The sequence below is a fragment of the Zosterops lateralis genome, assembly GCF_965231275.1.
Source record: "Zosterops lateralis genome assembly, chromosome: 7".
Classification (NCBI taxonomy): domain Eukaryota; kingdom Metazoa; phylum Chordata; class Aves; order Passeriformes; family Zosteropidae; genus Zosterops; species Zosterops lateralis.
The window spans coordinates 10,787,611-10,808,056 of record NC_139767.1 but is presented as its reverse complement, the minus strand read 5'-3'; the positions used below and the strand labels follow the sequence as shown (position 1 = coordinate 10,808,056).

General features: G+C 44.6%; 1 protein-coding gene across 1 annotated transcript in view; it reads right to left on the bottom strand.

Moving 5' to 3' along the window:
* The window catches only part of LOC310911761 (uncharacterized protein), a gene marked incomplete at its 3' end in the record, with an annotated part of 100,366 nt that overhangs the window by 71,022 nt on the left and 8,898 nt on the right, over positions 1-20,446 (bottom strand). The window contains exons 3-4 of the mRNA XM_083865683.1: positions 13,805-13,884; positions 10,952-11,020 (exon numbers count right to left, since the gene is read on the bottom strand). Coding sequence (XP_083721809.1) covers positions 10,952-11,020; positions 13,805-13,884 — 149 coding nt within the window. The remainder of the gene's footprint in view (positions 1-10,951; positions 11,021-13,804; positions 13,885-20,446) is intronic.

The following is a 20,446-nucleotide window of genomic DNA, read 5'->3' as shown; positions in this document are numbered from 1 at the left end:
GGCAGTATTCCCCACATTGATGCTGGCAGAGAGAGTGACTTCATACACTTCAAAGGAATGTGTGGCATGAGAGGATAGTTACTTGCCTGTTTTTTAAGCATCCTTCTCAGGACCAGATTGTTTCTATATTTTAGCCATTTACCTTGACACAAATGTGGTACTGGCCCCATGAAATTTGCTGAGGTGGACAGAGTGGAATGTGGTACTGGAACAGCTGGATGGCCAAAGTTAGGGCGCTGGCTGGAAAGAAGTGCGATGGTCATGCATTTAGGAACTCATAATTACTGCTGTTGTTAGCTAGAAACACCTTGGTCAGGAGGTACATAAGGGCTGAAAGACCCAGCTGAATTAATCAAGCTTTGGGTGAACCAGGAGCCTCGGCCGGGAGGTGGCTATGGAAAGGGAAAAAGCAGTGATGGGATGTGTTGGTGCAGGCAGCCCCAGCAGAAGCAGCACTGAGCAGCAGTCAAGGTGGCAGATAACTATTTACCTTCCCGGTGACATCGGCAGTGGCTCTTACCACTGCAAATGACCTGACCCCAGAGCAACCTCACAGCCCTTCCTCACCCTTGGCTGCTCTCACCACCAGACCACATTTGAGTCAAACGGCAGAGGGGAGTAAAAGCCACAACCTGCAATCATCAACCTGAAATAGCCCAGAGGGACCAGTTCCTGACCTCTCAGGCTCCCTGTGAGTGTCTCTCGCCTGCTGCAGTGTGGGTGGAAGCTGATGCTGACAACCTTGTGGGCCACCTGCACTCTGGGTGCCCCAAGCCACCGTGTCATCAGTGAGGTGGTGGAGAGCAGTGCACCCAAAATGCCCCCTGTGACAGGGTGATTAGGGAATTGCTGGCCAAGCCTGTATGTCCCCAAAGACCAGGTCAGCATTCGGCTGCCCTGTGGTTACAAACCCAGCCCGTGACCTTCCTGCCATCTGTTGTCCGGCCTCACAGTAATGGAGGGTTTTCTATTCTTGCTGAGCTGAGTCCACTGGCTCTTACCCATTCTGTAAACAAAACCAGCCCTCTGTAAGTCAGAAGACATCAAGGATATAATTTAGTTTCTTAACAGCCTTGCTGAGGCTATTTTGGTATGCATGCTGTGATGGTGGCACGGCGCTCCCTACTGCCTTGGCCAGTGATCAGGGTGAAGGACAGTGGGATGAGAGCCTGGCAGGACATGCTGATGGTCAGGGGCCTTCAGCTGCAGGAGGGCTGTTGCACTAGTCTTGCTTTGTTACATTGGAGAAATTATCTTTCTCCAATTATCTCTTTACCTTCTTTCTCAGTTGCCGTAAGGTTATTGTACCAAGCAGAAGCATATTGGTTTTTCATGTCCCTCTGAAAAGCGAAGGAGAGCCCAGTTTTCCTCTCAGACAGGTTTTCCCCACCAGGAGTGTCCTGTTGCTGGTTTTACTCCAGCCCAAACCCTAAACTTTTTTCTATGCTGACTGTATTTTGCCATAGTGTTGCTACATGGCATACTCATAGTCTCAGTGATAATGCACCATAAATCACTATTTATGAACACCCCAAAGAGTGCACTTTAAGTCTTTCACATTAGTTTGGTTTTGGTCTGCAGACCAATGTGCAACTGTCAGAGCAGTGGGGCAGAAGGACGTAATCAGGAATATATCCCTTTTGGGTACTCTTTAAGAGCAGCCAGGCAGCTGTAAAGGGAATCTTTACTCTTCATAAAATATTAGAGTCAAAAATTAATATCTTTTCTGCATTTTGTATCTCAGTTGCTCCCTTTCTTTTCAGTGCCCATGAACTGTGCAGCTTATTCACTTGCAGCCACCAGGATTTTGTCAGTTAAGGCATCCTTCAGGAAAGTGTTCATTGCCATAAATCCAATGGCTCTGGTAGAAGCCTCACACAACCAGCTGAAATAAAATCACCTGTATCCCAAGGCTGCCATGGTGCTGCTCTTGGTCCCAGCATGCCACATGACCCTTGCCAAGCCCTTGCAAGGATGCAGGACCTGGGCTTTGGACAAGCGGTGTGCCTCTCTTCTCTCTTTCCCTTGTGCCAAGACCTAGCCTGTCAGGACCCACTCAGCAGCATGCTCCAGCACCCAAATGTGAGTCCTCTGAGGGGAGCATGGACAGCCTGCACAAGCTCAAAAGGTGACAATTTGCTGTCCTATCTGCCTGCACCCTGCTATTAGTTCTGCCTTTGAACCCTTCTGCTTGCAGTGCAGCATTGCTGTGAACACTTGTCTGCTGAGTTCTTTCCCCGTTCCTTCTTTCAGCCCTGCATTTTCAGGGACAACTGTCACAATGGGACATTTGAGGGTAGGAATGTGGCAAGTGCCCCTCTGCACCAACTCCAATCTTGCCAGCAGCCAGGGACACCAAAACCATGTATTAAAACTTTAGCCCTCTGAAACACTTGTTCATTAAGACCTAAGCCCTTTTCCTCAGTGCTTCAACTCTCTGTACGTGTGCAAACTCATTCAAAACCTAAATTCTCTCTCTGAATTAAATTGTCAGCCTCCCACTTAGGCAGATACATTAGCACTGACTGTGTAACATCAGCTCAGCTCTCTGTATAACATATGAATAAGCCTTTAAAATTGTATATTCTGCCCTGCAGCATTTATCTCATATTTTGATCCTGATTTTTCCCTGCTAAAACTCTTATTGGTCCCTTCAAGTGCATTGATGGTTTATGCACTTCTAATTTAGGGTTCATTTGGGACTTGCCAGTTCTGTGATCATTCTGTATCAGTTTGTTCAGTTACTAATGTATTCTCAAGCCACAGATTATAATGAATTTCTGAATCTGGTAAAGATAGTGACAAAAGATTTTCTTCACATTTCATAATATAAAGATGTAGCAGTTTATACTTCTGAAGGACATATTAACCACCATTTTAATTCTCTTTTTGAAAGAAAAATATTATTTATATTTAGAAGCAAAGGGAGGCTTCAGGGATAATTTTGAGGGTAGGGTATGACACCTAAATTAATTAAAATAAAAAAAATTATAATGGCTAGAAAAATTTGTGTTGATACAATACTCCAAAATTAGTGGAGATTTGGTGGGTGCCACAGAGCAGTAGGTTTAAATGTTGTGATTAATAATAATGCATTATACTTTCAGTAAATTGTCTAATATATTGCATTCATGATATTTCTCATGACCAGTTTGAGTTCCCAGCAAACCTTAAAGGCCAAGAAATATCATCTTGGAAGCCAGGAAAGGAGGAGAACTCTCTTGAGCTGTGGCAGAGCCTTGGCCATGAGGCTGTGGTAGGCAGTGCTGCTATCTGAGAGTCGCTGGGAACTGCCAGTCTCCATCTCTGGCAGATCCTGCTAGATTATAATAGATGGCAAACCTCCATCGACTTTGAGCGAGGAAAATATCCCATCTTTTCATGTGCAGTGTGAGTAATAATTAAAAGAAACATATGGGTTTTCAGCTGATGTACAACCACATAAGGATTATCAGTGATATTTTTCCCCCATCCACGTCCTTGCCCCATGGATCAATTAGCTTATCCAAAGGCATCAAAACTCAGCTAAAAAAAAAAAGGCGCCATGCTTCTATTGTGTGCTTCCAACTGCAGCACTACCTTTTTCTTTCCTCAGAAAGAAAATGCAGACCGCCCTGCAATTAGCAGCAAAACCATGAATACTTTCTTCGTTAACCACAAATGGTTCTTTTCGCGACGAGCGGGCTCACATATGTTCTAAATATGTTCAGTTTCATTAGGCGGCGAAGCGCTGTGGATCTGCTATTTTATTCAGGAAGGCAAACAAGAGCTGCATATGTGCAACATAAGTTGAGGAGAATGGGAAAAACTCAAGCACTTGCAGAGTGCCTGAGATGCTCGGACGTGATGATTTAATGTGGGATTGCACCCAGCTTGTTCCCGTCAGCCTTGTCACTAGCAGAGATCAGTGTGATCCAACCAGTGATGCTCTGACTGGTGATGATCCAACCAGAGATGGTCCTGCCCTTTGCCAGCCTGAAAGTCCTTCAGAAAAATGGACCTAGGGTCTGCAGGTGGCCAGTGGGTGGGGATTTGTCTCTACTGCCCAGCAACAGTCCCCCAGGCTGAGGGGCCAACAACTGCTCCTCAAAAACCCTTTCTGAATGACAGGTAACAAAGGCGGCTGCAGCAGGATGTACCACTGATCCCTGATGCTTGCAGGGTGTGAACGGTGAATTTTTCCCAAGTCCAAGCCCCCATGCTGGGGGACAGCTGGACCTCAGGGTGCCACAGCAGTCTGCAAACTGAGAGAGATGGCTGGAGGCTCCCCTATATTTTCTCATATTGGAGAAAAATCTCTCAAATTCTTCCATTTGTAGTCATTAGGGATTTTTTGCTTATTGCTTTGTTTCTCTAGTTATCTGGTCAAAATGTTCCAAGAATTGAAAATACAATTTTTTTCATAACTCATAAGCACATTCACTTTTTCTTTTTTTTTTCAAGTCATTTTGGACACGAAAAGCAAAGCAGCAGGTTCTTCAGATCTCAGTGTCCCTTTTCTGTCTCTCCCAGGAAGGCATGACAGACCAGTTCTAATCCATGTAGCCAGTTTATGCAGCATAGCAAATGAAGATTTGTGTAAATCACATTTTTTATGTAAACATATACAGTGTTAAAAATATTCGCACCCTTGAGTGTTTCCCATCACGTGTGCGCTAATGAGGGGATTATGAAATATGTTTTCTGTGCTTTACACTTGGTCCCTCTGATCCACTCTCTCCCACCAGAAGGGACCCTGGGGAGAGTGACCCTGCCTGAGGGCAGGGAAATGCTGCAAGGAGTCGTCAGAATGTGCAGTGTATCCTTGATCCTTCACAAGAGCTGGAGCTGCCGCGTTACTGACGCAGTGTCGTGGGACTTTGCATTCATCAAGGAGAGAATTATCTCCTATGGAATTGCGACCTGTTGGAGGCACCTGAGGGGACTGCAGAAGGTGATGCTGACTGGATGTCCACCCATGCCTGGAGCCTTGCAGTGCCGTCACTTAAATTGCATGCACGGAGTGATATTCCTCAGAAATAAAGACAGCAAAACATAAACAAAGAAAAATAGCTCTCAGAGGGCCCCAGGAAAGGAGCTGTAAGAAATTAATCTGTTACTATTTGCTGATGGTGCAGAGATATGTTTTAAACGCCTGATTTGTGGCAGAGAAGCAGTTGTAAAGCACCAAATCAAATAAACAATTGAGAGCTGCTATTGTAGGAACAACCAGCAATCGATAAGTATCCCAATGTCTACCATGACTCTATTAATTTTTCTTTCCCCTGAACCTAGGAATTCTATTAATAATGTCTTAGGCTGTGCATGGACTGCTCTGTAATCTTTGTGCAGTGCTGCTGAGGAATTTTTACCTCAGCACACCCTGTGCCTGCTGCCAGGAGCTCAGGAAGCATGGAGTTAAATAAGTTTGCCTTTTCCTCCACCCGAACAATTGGAATCAGCAGTTTGCATTATTTTAAAAATGAATGCTTGGAATCAGCAATTTTCTTTTTCCCTTTTTTTTTTTTTTTTTAAGATCTTGAGGGTTTGTTTTTTTTTTATTTAAAGTGGAAAACTACATTAAGTGCAAGGCACTCAACAAAGAAACAGTCATAAAGCCTAAGTATTCTTAGAGTTATAAAATATGTCCGTGGTGGCAATTCTACTGCCAACAATGAAGTTTTAAGCATTAATATGCCTTCATTGCAGTTTTAATGCCTTAATATTGACTCTATAGCTCTTTTGGGTAATTTTGCTTTCTCTGGTACTTGAAAGGTGATGATGTCAGCGTTCTTCATACTGATTCATATGCAGGTTGATGAAGCTGAGTTATTTATTGAGTTCCATTATATTTTCTATAAACATTAGTTCTCAATAAACAGAGACATTTAGCCGAGGGTTTATTTATTAAATAGGTACTGTACAGATGGTTTTGCCACACATGATGTGCTGCAGAGGATATTACTCAGGAATAATCAGCTGTGTTATAGCTTGGCTAAATTAATAAGATGATAATGATGAAATTGATGCTTTTGAGCTAGGCTTGGTAAATGGTTTTTGCATAAACAAACTGATAAATTTGAGAAGCAATTACTTGCTTGTCAAAGATAAAAACACAACAGGGCCCATTTATAGTTAGGTCCTATTTATTTTTAAAGATTGTACCAGATTTTATGTTTAATACGCTGCAATTAAAAAATAATACTTAAATGAAGAATAATAAAAAACTAACTTTCTGAGCTCTCCTTCAAATTTGAAGATGCAGCATTGCTTGGTTAGACATCAAGTAAACTTTTTTCAAGGCTTTCACTACATCTAGAAAAAATATAATTGTTTTATGAAAGATGCTGTCTGGAGTTGTGCAATGCAGACTCTGGCAGCGCTTCTGGTAGCAGTGTTTGCTCTAAAATTAAGCTGGATTCCAGCTAGAGAAACACAGTCTCCAATTCCCTGTTTAATGTGGATTTCTCTGCAGTGATCACACAAGCAAACAAAACACACAAGTACTCCCCACACACCCCATCTCCAGGAACTTGCCAATAAAATAATGAAATGGGTGTGGAGAGAGGTATGTGTGTACCTATATATATGCACAACAAAGAAGACATCACTTGACTTGTCTGGTAGGATGACTGTGTGTTATGTGATTTCGCACACCAGCCAGAGTAGCTTATTTCTGTTTATTTAGAAAAAACCAAAGTGATGGGTGATGTGCAGCCCTTCAGGTGGCCCTGATGGAGGGGAGCTCCTGAGCTTCTGACACTGTGTTCTTAGGGAGGTAGCAGCCTCTACAGTGACCATGGTTGGTGGTTTCCTTCTGAGGCTTTGAAGGCACCTTATGAACATGCATTTTAGTTCTGTAACGTTCCTGAGAAAGACGTTATCACACAGCTTTTTGTCACCTCTGTGGTAGGGACAGGCAGCTCCTGTGTGCACTGGCGGGACAACACTCCTAACTTCCTTCCCCTTCCTATGCACTGAAGGAAAAGTTCAAGCCTTCAATTATTTCCTTCTTTCTTCGAGAATTTCTGTGTGCCCATGTCTTCTACATATAAATGCTGCTGCAGGACTGTCCTAAGTGATTATACCTGAGAAGAAGAATTGAATGGCCGAACATAGCTGCACAGGCATGTCCATCTGGTCCTGAAGTATTAGTGTAAAGTATTCTGTGACTTGATGTTAGCAAGTTCTTCATGTGTTTGTCTCGTACCTGTTCATAAAGGATTTAAGGTCTTATGCCAACCTCAGGGAGGTTGCCTTAAGCCAACCTGAAACTCTCAGCAGGGATGAGCAAGAGAAAAATTCTCTCAGAATTAAGCCAACAATGGCTAAATAAAAGAAAATTCATAGCATGTCACAACTTAGACTATATCTATAAATTAGTCCACAACTAGACACAATTTTTGCTGTTCAGGTTGATTACCTGAATTATAGGTATTCATTGTAACCAAATGAAACAAGATCATTGGTGTAGCCTTAAAAATCTGAAATGAAGTTGTCTATGGTACTTGTGCCAAAGGTATGAAGCTCATGGGGGGGCTTTTCCCTGCCGTGTGGGTCTGGGTGCTGCCTGCCAGGGTGCTGGGAGCAGCACAGTTCCTGCTGCAAAACCCAAACCAAGCTGGCAGCCACCACCTTGGTTTAGCCCAGCTCCCATCACCCCAGAGGGAGATGAGCCCCCTGAAAGGCTACACGGGGTAGGGGTGTACCCCGAGTGAGAGGGAAGGAGAAGCTGTCACTTCCCAGTAAATGTTCCCATGTGTCTGGACCCAGAGCTGCCATGCTGCCCTTTTACAGTCTGCACAGGCTGTGCTGGTGGGCAACTGAGGAGTAGGTTTGCCTTCACAAAAGTATTATTTATATCATTGTAACTATTTATAGGTTTTCACAAATATTTTTAAAATTTTCTTGTTGTTCCACAAGGACATTTGAAATTATGCGACTCTGTGAAAATAAAAAAAATATGGTGCAGATCAACCTGCTCAGCTGAGATGGGTTTGCAGGGGACAGGGACTTCCCTGCACCATTCCTCCAGGAACGAATTTAGCCCAGACATCAGTGTGAACTGACATCCCTGCTGATGAACTGAAGCGTATTTAGCAAGGAGGTGTTGAGTAGGGAAGGATGAAGCCATTTCCATGCTGTGGTGCCACATTTACCCAGGCTCAGGGTCAGTGTGAAATGGAGCTGATGGATGGCATGGGTTCATGTAAAAGTAGGTCTTGGCAAAAGACTTGGGTGAGAACTTCCTTGGGGAAAAAAGAGTGTATTCTTTTGGATATTGCCAAGGTTCTTGGGGAGAGAAAAAAATTAGACAAGTCGATATCACTTCAATGCTTTCAAAATAAAATTACATTTTATGTATTGCTGGAAATTTCATTAAAAAAAAGTTAAATTTTGTTTGTTGGTTGGTTTTGGGGCTTTTTTTTAAAGTACCATGTTCAAAGAAAATATTTACTTTAAGTAAAATAGTGAGGATTTTCTGTCAGTGAAGATGTCTTCCTGTACAGCTTTATGACACCCAAAATATATTACTGGTCAACGAAAACTGAGACAGAATTTTCCCAAAATACTGTTGAAGTTTTTTCCTGCTTTTGACAAGGTCAGTGCTCAACTTTGGGTTCCGTAGGAGAGTCAGCTCTGATCTGCAGCCGCCAAAAAAAAAAAAAAAAAAAAAAAAAAAAAAAAAAAAGTACTCTGCATAGAGAGCGAGCTGGAGTTGCAGCCGCACAGGACGGCGGGGCTGCTGCCCCCAGGGAAGTTGTGTGGAGCCTGCAGAGCCCTTGCCTGGCTCTGCCCGCGGGGCCACGGCGGCCGAGCAGCGTTTGCTGGCGCGTTTGTCCCCGCGCACGGAGCAGCCGAGCGCCGCTCGCCGCAGCTCTTGCGCCTGCCTCGGAACCCTGCCTACGGCAGCGCTTCCCAACAGAATCATTCATTATTAATTAGGTCACAATAAAAAAAAAATCCTACGGGTGCATTCGTGACACTAAATGAGCCGATCACAAATAATGCGATTGTAATGAATTCCGAAGGAATAAATAATGACTGAGCCATTAGCATAAAGTGCCAGTCGCAGCTCTGCGCTGCCCGCCTGCCCGCCTGGCAGCGCTTCCAAACCCACCCAGCCGGCCCAGCCCTGGGGCTTCCTGCCACAGCCTGGCACGGGGGTGGCGGGAGCTGTCCCACCCCCTGGCGTGCTGAGCGGGGGTCAGGATTCTTCGGCGACTCCCACTGGGGCTTGCGGTAGCATCACCCCCAGGACGGCCACCCCAGAGCCCCTTTACAGACAAGAAATAAGATAATGTGGAAGAATGCCGGAAGAGATTATTGCACCTCTTGCTCCAATGCATAATCAGAGCTTTTGTTCCATGTCTTGCACAAGCAAATTAATTAGAAATTTATCTGACCGGGAGTTCAGTGCAGTGTACATTTAAAGCAGAGGACATCCCTGTGCATTTGTTTGCTCTCCATCATGGAACAATTATCTGCCCATTTAGGAAATTCAGCATTTGTTTCTATTTTAATAGAAGCTCCTAAGCATAAAAAAAATCAGACCACTTCTGATTGCAGCGTGCTTAAAAACATCCAAGAGGAAAACACCATTTGTAACCCCCCTTCTCCCACCCAGAGCATCGCTGCAGGTGTTTCCAGGAGGCCACTGGGCAGACTCCAGCCTGCAGTGGGACAGACCTGCACAATGCTGACAGTGACAGCACAGCCACCTGGGCAACAAGAGAGCCCAGAGAGCAGGAAAATAAGACAGGATGAGGCTGGAGGGAGAGGGGTGCAAGGAAGCAAAACAGGGGTGATAGGGTTCTGGGAAAGAGCTGTTTCCCCCAAGCCGTGTGGCTTTCATGTGACAAAGTGACATGGTAAACAGTGCCCGAGTGGTTCTGGGGACTTTGGCTCAGGACAGACCCTTCCATCAGCCTTACCAGGCGCCCTGGCATATTAAATAAGCAGAACAGGTAGTGGGGTGGTGGTGGGACCTGTTTTGTCAGCGTCCCTTTCCTCCCAGCAGCCAAGCAGACAGGCGCGTCAGGTGCTTATGCCCCTCTTATGTCTGCTGTTAAAAAACCCAGCCAGGGAATGTCATTAGAAACAGCCACACCATCTGCCTTTTCCTCCCCTCCCTTTTAAATAAGGAAACACCTTGTCAAACACATCCCACTAAATATCCCTAACACCCTCCCGCGCGCTTCGCGCTCAGCGGTTCATGGGATCGTGCACCATCTGGACCCTCGCGCTCCATCTCGCCGGCATGGCCCCAGCTCGGACCCACCGCGTGCCCCATGCCCAGGGGCAGGGCTGCACCACCCACGGCCATGCGTGGCAGCAGGAGGTCATGGAATTAAGCAAAGCAATGAGTTCATGGGGGAAAAAAAGACCAGCAATTCCATATCATTAAACCTAGAAAATTAACCAAGGAGGACCTTAAACACAGACATTTATTAACATGTAAATGGACTGAGTCAGCAATTAGTTAATAGTCAGCATAATTGAATAGAATATAGCAATGAAGGTGCCATTTAATTATTCTCATTTCATTTAAGATAAATATTTACTACGATAGTGGGGTTTCCCTCCTCTTTGGCAAAGAATACATTATCAAAGTATCAAACTGTGTCAAAGTTTCTCAAGAACTTTAAAAAGGCAGGTTGCCACTTCCTGTCCTTATGGTGCTGGTCCCTCATGCCATGGATGAGCATGGCCAAGGAGCACTTCCTGCTCTCCTGTGCTTGGGATGGCTCCTGTGGGACCCAGTGACCAGCACCTGCGGGCCCTGAGGCACACAAGGTGGGCTCTGTGTGTGATTTGGGGCTGGCACAGGCTCAGCTCCCTCCTGCCACAGCCCTGCAAAGCCAGGCAGTGTCTCAGGCACACGTGTGCACACACGGCCCCCCAGCCCTGCTCACTGACCGTGCAGATGAGTCTTTGTTCTTGGTGATTACTGTGCAGACAACACACTCACCCGGCTGCACCGAGACACTGCGAATGCACCACGCGATGTGCTGATAAGGGAAATAGTGTGGAGAAGAGCCTAAGGAGATAGAAGAACATTATTTTAAATTATCTTGAACATAAAAAACAAAGTGAGGATTTGGCAACCTTGCAGCAAAAACCTCAAAACCAGTTATTCCTTTTAAATAAAAACAAAAATGAGAAACAGTAACTATTAGAAATCCCACCTGGTGCTTTCTCTGTGTTAATGATGCTTCTTAAATTGCATGTGGGTAAATGGTAATTTTGTCTCACACCATTAAAAACTAATGGAACCCTTGATGATAAGAAATGCCATAGCTAGCTTGTTGGAAAACGTTTAATTAATAAAGTAATAAAATTATTGTAAACTAGTGCAGTTTCACAGAGGATTCAATGGGATATAAAACAGATAAAACATCCTTGAGAGTTGATACAAGAAATAAATGCTCCTCTATAAAAAACAGCACTATAAACTTAAGCTAGTCTGTCTTATACCGAGTTAACACAAGCTATGATGACAGTAAAGGTGTTTGGATGAGCCTTTCATGAGAAGTGGTAGGAAAACCTCCTGAGTGCAGACAGGTGTTTTCATGAGGAGCAGAAAGCCAGCAGACCTTCCCCTGCACTGGTGTGGGCCCAAAGGTGGCTGCTGGTGGGATCTGCAGCCCTGTGAGCCCATGAGAACAATTCTGATGGTGTTATTGCTGTTATTGGCATGTCCCAGTGGCTCTAGAGTGGGGAATGCCACCTCCACCAACCTGAGTGGCTCTGGGCTGAAGCACAATCCCACCCTGCTGCTACAGCCACTTTGTTGCATAATTTTTATGAAACAAATGGTGTCAGAGATCAGAGAGGAGGGATCAGACACTTTCCTGCCCCAAGGAATTAATTACCCCTGGTGCTCTGTGTAGCCAGATTTCAGCTCCATGCATGTGGCCAGCTGGTGGCATGGCTGTGGCACCAAGCTTATTTGTAGCTTGGTGCATGTGCATGACATCCCAGCTGGTCCACAGGAAAAACAGGATTGGAGAGTGGCAAGTATGGAGAAAAACACCTTGGCAGAGAAGGCGGGTTACCGCTCCTCGTCCTGCTGCTGCCCCAGTTTGTGTTTCACATCCTCCTGCAGACATTTTCTAGCAAGCTTTGGGAACAGTTTCCTGTAACTGGGAGACTGTAGAGAGGCTTTCAGCATTCCACGAGCTGGGCCAGGTACCCCTAGTACATATACACCCATGTACAGGAACCCATACACTTCCATTATACTCACACCTCAAAAATTTGCACATATTTAGCTTCAGGATGGTTGCCACCTCCCAAGTGCCCAAATTTTCCTTTCTCCTGAGACTCAAGCTGCAAATCTCACTGACAAGCACTGTCAACTCTATTTGTGAACATTCAGCCCATAATGATAGGACACTGGAGGAAAGAACAGCTGGGAGAAAAGCACATACAGGCACATCCTGGATTTCGGAGTGTCATGAGAGCCACTTTCAGCACTGGTACTTCAGGTACTATGCAGAACCAACACTGCCAAGGCAGCAAGGGCAAGCAATGCCAGCACTCTGAGATGTGCCATAGACAGCTCTGAAAGCTTTGGAACCAACATGGACTAGTAATTTTCTAAACCTCCAATGACATTTCTCTGTAAAGAGCGGGAAGTGTTTCTTTAGTGGGCTGGCATGCAAACACCATCACAGCCAGGGTCTCTGCTTCCCATATAGCTAAAAGAAATTATATTGAAGTATGTATAACTGGTACACTGCTGCAGCACAAAGGTTAATCTTGTGTTCCTTAGCTGCTTATGGCTTGGCTGTAATAAGGGGATGGTCAGACCTTACTCATAGAAAGCCTGGTCTCCCCACCAAGCCACCACAGACACTGCTGTGCCACTCATGAAACCACAGCTTCTGGTTAGTGTTTGAAGCAACATCTACTTTTCATTTGAGTGTCTCTGGTTTCCTCAGCAGTCTCTACCTTGATCACAAGTTAGAAGCCATCCTGCTTAATCTGTAGTTTTAAAATGAAATGGGTGATTTTTTTAAAGCACATCAGCATAAATAACAGTGCTGACAATAACAGTTGCCCACTGCTGCCCAGCTTCCCGGGTGCCACACCACACCAAGGGCTCCTTACTCAGTTTGGCCTCAACATGTGGAGAGACCAGCAATATAAAATCTTTTTCCCACCCAAGACATTATGCACCTCAGGGAGACCTACTGTGGTTTCCTCTTGTAGGCAGATTTATTTTTGAGATAGCCTCAACAATGTGGGCACAGGAAGAAGGCTGCTGCTCTTTACTGAGGCACAGTGAAAATGTTTATGGGGCTCCATAATTCAGCCCCACTGGCAATACCAGCAATGACTTTTCTATTTCTGTGGTGTGTGAGAAATGAAAACATGAGCAGGAGTGCATAGAAGATTGGTATGGCCAAAGCTGGGATATTTGTTCTCTGGCAAACCGTGGTTGCTCTTGATTTAGCCACAGTTTTCCCAGCTGATGTTTTGCAAACCCCACAGAAGATTCAGCTTTCAAGGCTGTGAAAGTGAACGCGGGGCTGGAAGCCGCCCCTGCGCACACTGGCAGGGAGTCAGGCCAAGCCTCCTTCTTTCAGAAGATGGTGCTTGTTCCAGGACTGCATGGCTGTGGGGGCAGATTGGGGACAGAGATTTAATCTTTTATTTTTCCCATATGTCATAAGTATGTCTAAGATGATGACAAAATAATAAGTTGGTGGCTGCTGGAAACTTTTTTTTAGCAGCTGTGTTTTTAGAATATTATAATTAACCATCCTTTTGCCTTAATCACTTAAAGACTTCTAAAATAACTGGGAGTTTACTGTACCTTTTCTCAACTTGAAGCTTTCAAGTGTGGGGACCATGACTTTATTTTCAGGAACGGAGGGCAGAAGAAGCAGGGCAGAGCTAGAAACATGTAGTCAAGTTTATCAGTCTGGATTACAGCATAAATTACTAAAACTATTGTAGTGATTTTAACTTACAGCCATTGTACTAGGAGCAGGAAAAGAGGTGGCAATCTGCACAGTGACTGAGTCACTTTTCCTGGGCTCATTTTTGCAGAAATTTTAATGAAGTAAGTGCGGTATTTGTTGGAAAAAAGGAAGGGTGAACTGTGAGTAAAGGAAAAAGCACAATTAAAAGCTGACTGTTAATAAAGCAGGTGAGTGACAGGGTTGTCTCCCCACACGGTTCCAGCGCTTGGCTCAGGTAAAAGCAGAGGGGCTGTAGCTCAGCGATGTGCTCCTGTCTGTCAGTGTTAGATTTTCGGGGTTTTTTTATAAATGACATGTTTTCTTTTGGCAGATGGGAACAAGCCTTGAAGAATAAATTTTTTGGAGGCAAATTGGCTGCCTGGAAATATATGTATTTAGGAACCTGTCGGGTGCTGTGAGTGTCAGCACCACCCCAGCTGAGCTGGCCGGCACCGCTCTGCTTCTCGCCTGCTCCAGTCTCCTCACAGGCCCCCCAATTCCCCAGCCGACCACTGCCAGGTTGGAGCAAAAATGACAACTCCGATACAAGATTTGCTCTGGATATTGCTGATATTGCTTTGTGCCTGCCTTATAAAACTTCCCCGTTGGCTATTTCTCCAGCCAGGGGATTTTACCCTGATGAATGTGCTTGCCTCCCTCTCACCAGCTGCCAAAATCCAACTTATCTGTAAGTGGAAATAATGCCTGGCCTCGGGTCGATCAGAGCCGCAATGCTCTTTACGAGAGGAGGCGAAATAAAACCATTCCCCGTGTTAACAGCTGCGAAAGCCGACGTGCTGAGAGGTTAAGTGATTTGCCGGGTGTGAAGAAGGATGGTGCCTGGCTCTTGGGAACCCTTTTTGGGAGGGAGGTCAGGAGGGCGGTGGAGGAGGGTACCACAGACCCCAGGCATCACCACAATTCCCATTTCCACAAGGGCACCAGGTGGGGGGGAACCACCTGTAACATGCCTTCCCCCAGGCCAGGAGTAAGCAAAGTTTTACCAGGAAAAAAAAATATATTCTGCAAAAATCCTCCTAAAATTAGGTACTGAAAGCGGGTGTTGGGTTTTGTGAGCCAGCATCAGAAATAGGTGGCAGCTGGAAAGATTTTGGAACATCTCAGAAGTGCCTAAGTTTTGGGATGTAAGCAAGGAAAGAGGTAGATTAAACCAGAACCCAGACGCCTTGAAGCCTAAATCAGTGCAGATGCCCAGCCAGTCTCTTGTCTGCCTTGGGATATTTGGGCCACATTTAACCAACAAAAACGAGCACCTTTAACGAGCAATTCAAGATGTCCAAATTAGAGCCCTAGTATCTATACAGTTCTAATATAGGTGGTGCAGCATGTGTTCATACAGCAGAATAGTTCATTCCTAGAAATGTAATATTTTTTGCCACTTTATTCAAGGGACGTGCTAGACATGAAGTACTATATATATGTACAGGTAAAGGTAATAGAAAATGTACTGTAAAAGGCGCACTCAAAAATGTGCAGTGTTGTTCCCCAGTTCTGTAGGGTCGGTAAAACTGATAGCAGCTCTCTAGCAGTGGCTTCATCTCCACACTCACAGTGTGTGTTCTTAACACCTTCCTTCTCTGCAAAACTGAAGTATTTAACCCAAAACATACAAACAAATCTGTTATTCTTCTCCTTTATTAACCTTCTGAGTCCTCTGAAATCGCACACGAGGAGAACGCTCTTCCCTTTTCCTTTGTCTGGGAGACAAGGTTTAAACTTTACATGCAAATAGACACATGCAAACATGTAAACCTACCCGTGTAATCAGGCACATGCAGCACACTCTTTCTTCTTCTCTATAAATATATATACACATATGTATTTCCACAGATATGCAGGCATGTGCGCATATGTGTGTGTACAAAGAGAGAGAAAAAGACTTAGAAAATGAAAGACAAATGTTAGAGAATGATATTCCCAAGCCCTCAAATCCCTAATCATGAGTTTGATGCAATATTTGCCCTAATGGGAAATGATAACTGGCACTATTCCAAAGCAAACCTCGAAGAAAGGAGCAATAAAAAAGGAAAATGCTAGCTTGGCAGTTAAAGAAAGAGGAGCCGAAGCGAGAACTGCTGTCGGAGATAATAAAGAATTAACCACAAACCCCTTTTCTATTAAGCACAAAAAAGGATATTAAAATAACATGCCCCCTCCCTAAATGTTTCAAGGCTTGTGTCATGCTTCTCTGCGCAGCTTCCCGGGACGTTGTGCGGCGCAGGGCTGCAGGCAGCCCCGGGCAGCCGCCTCCTGCTCCCTTCTCATGCGAGAGAGCCGCGCCACTCCAGCACACAGCCAGGCACAATGACGCTCCTGGCTCTCTCAGCTCACACAGTGTCTTCCAAAGCTTGCCCCTTCCAGGGAGAGGGCTCTGACTGTGATGGGACAGTTCTCACGGGCTCCCTCTCCCCTTCCCTCCCCTCGGGAATCCTGCACATTGGGAAGCCTGCTGTACAATGCAGCTTGGCTGCTGTGTTTCCCCTAGTGTCCGTAGGCACAAAGACATCATTTAAGTATACACTGATTCTTAGTGCACTATTTTCCAGTTATAGCAGCAAGCAAGTGCTTTTACCTTCATGTTCTTACTATGAGTTTTACATTTAGGGCATTTTCTCCCTAAGAATTACATGCCATAAATTACACAGAAAGTGCCACAGGTCTGGGACAAAAAAAAAAGGGTGCAAAAAATTTGAATCAACAGCTGCTAGGTATAGGAAAAAAGAAAACAGAATGGATGCCCATGACTCTGGAACTAGAAGCCTCCTGGAGCATCCTGTAATGTTACCAACAAATAAAGATGCTGCACACTGTGTGTGTGTGTGTGCCTTGGATGCCCTCATGGTGCTCTCCACAGCCAGAAATGCACTGGAGAGCCCCAAATCAACACCATTTCTGCCAAATAAAATGTCAAATGATATACAGGGTTTTGGTAACTGATGTTGCCCATTTCATGATTACCGAAGCCATTTTAGTAGCAAAATTGAAATTAAGCATTCTTTGAAATTTCCACCTCAACTAAACAGTAGAACATAAGAAGATATTAATGACACAGAGCAATGAAATGTAACAACTCCTTTAGTATTTTCTTATTATCTGAGTCCTTAACATGCAGTTTGACAAGAGCTAGACTAGCAGCAGCTTTAACAGCATTTGGTAGAGCCAGTGCTTACTAAGAATGTCCCAAACCCAAAAAGGCACAAGCCAAAAAAGTGAAGATGCAACAAGGAATCCCAAAAAGTTTATTGTAAATGTCAAATTAAATATATCTGCCAATAAGGGCTTATTTAAAAAAAACAATGTGTGGATTGCACTGACCTTAGCCACTACAAGGGTAGAAAAGGAAAAGAAAATATGCCCAGCTGTACCACATGTTTTTAAACCTAAGTATCTTGCTCTTCTAGACTTTAAAAACCCCTTTGTGAAGGAGGTATAATCCACCACTCAGGAAAATACTAATGTAATCTTATCTTTCAGAAACAAAAATCAAAATCCCACCTGAGCTATGTCCATGCAGAAAAGCGGAGTTAAATATCAGCTGCTTTTATCTGAGTACCTAAATGTAAAAATACTTAACTAGGATTCTACCAACTATTACATCAAAACCCTATCATTTGTCTGCCAATACCAGTCTAGGTTAATTTCTTAGCTGAGCTTAAAAAAACCCCAAAAGATCAATAAAGGTGTAGGTGGAGAGGTTTAAAAAATAACTACTGGAAATGATGAGCCAAGATCTTTGGAACAACGTGTCCCTGCCTGAGGTACAGGCAGGCTGGTTTTTAGATCAGTCACCTACAACTGTGGTGTCATAAAGTGGAAAAATACCGCTGAGAGTCATTTTTAGTAAAGAACACCAACAGCTCCTCTCACATTCACATCCAGTGAAACTCCATCCCAGTTAGATTCATTGGCAAATTGTAAATTCTTATTTGATTTATCAATCACAATTTTGTATTGTTAATTCATATGTTCATTAGACAAATCCATTCCTCTAAGGTAATCACTTAAGGTACTGTTGGCATGCGAACATGCACAAATGGATAATTCTTAATGACCTTCCAAGCTGACATATTTTTGGCATCAGTTTTCTGTATCCTAATTTCAAGCTGCCTCTCTGGTGTTATCATAGGGCTGACTTCACTACACAGTCAAGGAGGACTTGCAATTGGAAGTCGTTAGTATGATTGTTCCCATCAGATACCAGCAGAACAAGGAACAATTCAAATTATCTCTCTCCTTGGATGAAACCCCTGTGTTTCCAGCTGCAGAGGTCAGTAAGCAGGCTTCATTTCAGCAGCCTTGAAGGAGAAAACATTCACATCAGACAATTTGACAAGATTTGTGGCTTTTTCAGTATTTCCACAGTACATAATTTTTGCTCTGCAGATGCTTGGTGCAAAAAAAAGAGAGGTTGGAACGAGATGATCTTTAAGGTCCCTTCCAACCCAAACCATTCTATGATTCCAGGAAATTATTATAGGTCATCCCAGGCTACTGTTCTGGCAGCTGCTCTGCACATTGCCCTCCCACGAGATCAGGCCACTATCACAGGTTTTCTACTACAGGTTAGCATGGTGCAGGTGAGCCACAGACCAGCAGAGACATGGCTTAGTCATCATGTCTTTCAGGGGTCTGATGTAGGAGCTCATGAGGAGACCTGTGGGTAGACACTGTCGCTGTGCTCACCAGGTTTGCAGAGTTATAGAGCAATCAGATCAACTACCAGAAAATGCAAGAATGTTTTCCATATTCTCAACCCGAGAGATGGCATTTGCCCAGCTGAATGACCATTTATTCGCAGTGGTACCCCAACTCCAGAGGATTCTGCACCAATGTTATCCCTACTGAGGCTGGTTGGAGTCTCTCTCCATCCCCAGCCTCACACTGTTAGTGCCGCTCATCCAGCGCCATGAGAAGGGGGAAAACATGGCATTGTCTTAAACACAGGATTCTCAGGGTTGCCAGCATTTCCATAGTGCTCCCTAGTGCAGATCCAGACAAGGAAAGGGAAATTCCTGGCATTTCCCAGAATCTACAAGAGGAAGAAGAAATATGCAGGGAAAAGGTGGGGTAGACACAGTGCTGCTGTCCATTGAGGTCAGGCAGTTGGTGTCTATGGGTTGGGAAGCAGGCTGGGAAGGGACTGAGGTGCAACAGGAGAGAAAAGCTCCAGGAAAGAGCCCTTCCCCAGCTGGTGGTCAGCACAGGAGACAGCCCCTCACAAAGGAGCCGCTGTGGCCTGGGGCTGTGGGTTGCAGTGGGATCTGCAAGGGGTGCGCTCAGCCTGCGCCTTCCGTGCCTGCCCCGCTACAGTCAGTGCCCAACTGACACCCAAAAGTCAAAGAAAAGAGTTTGCATCCCTTCCTCAAAAGCACAGCTCGGGTTGCAAATCCAAATGTATGGGCAAAATGTAAATGCATTGTGACAAGCTGTACGGGGAATCAAAACAAGGAACAAGGAGCGTATGTTTCTTTTAGAGAAATGTCCTTTATCTCGCAGGCAGAACGAAGCGTGTGGCATTCAAATGTTAAGATTTTTACACACTTTCATGAAATACTAAAGAGAAACCAAAAAAAAAAAAAAAAAAAAAAAAGGAAAAAAGAAAGCAACAAGAAAATAACCCAAGTCCGTGTCACTTCTCAGCTAGTTTGGTTATTGCTGCTCCTGAGTACTGTAACATATGCACTTTCCCTTTTGAAAATGTATCAAAGTTGTTATTTTGGGGGTGGGATAAACTCTTACCCATGCATATCTTATGTTTTGAAGCCAAGAATGCTTAAGAACCTGCTCTGGATCCGCACATCAGATGCATAAGTGATTAGTGACAAGTGACACAGAAACAGAGAATGTGCTGTGTTACGATGAATAATAAACACGCGCAATTTATGCAGGCAGAGCGAGCGAGGAGATGGCATCCTGCACTTTTTCCATATAAATAATGTGAATCTCTCGGCAATGAAGCCAGGCCGACCAGGGAGTTTCTCCAGCCCGCCAGCCGTGCAATCCGGCAGGAGAGAGCAGGGACAGGCGAGGAGGGCTCACCCACCAACAGGGCTGCTCTTGGCTCATGGGTCATCCAGAATGAGCTGGTGGCCATTAATTGTCTTGCAACTAGAATCACCACAGAAACAAAATTCACAGTGGGCAAAATTTTTCACTCTCTGGGATAAAGGAGCTTTTAGATAAAAGAAAAAAATTCACTGGAAAACACTCATATGGTTTTCTGTTTCTTGGGTTTCTGGAGAGCATCACAGCAGTGATAGGATTAGTGCTTGTATGAAAAAAAAAAATTGAATGAATAAACTCGATTTTGACATGAAATTTCTCCAGGAAAGGCAAGTACATGTTCCTGGGAGACTGTTGGGGCTGAAGAGAGCTGGCAGCAGGGGTTTCTGAAAGGCCATGGTGCACCAGGCAGGTACCTCACCACTCCTGCATTCTCCATTATCAAAACCACATGCAACACTGAAAAAATC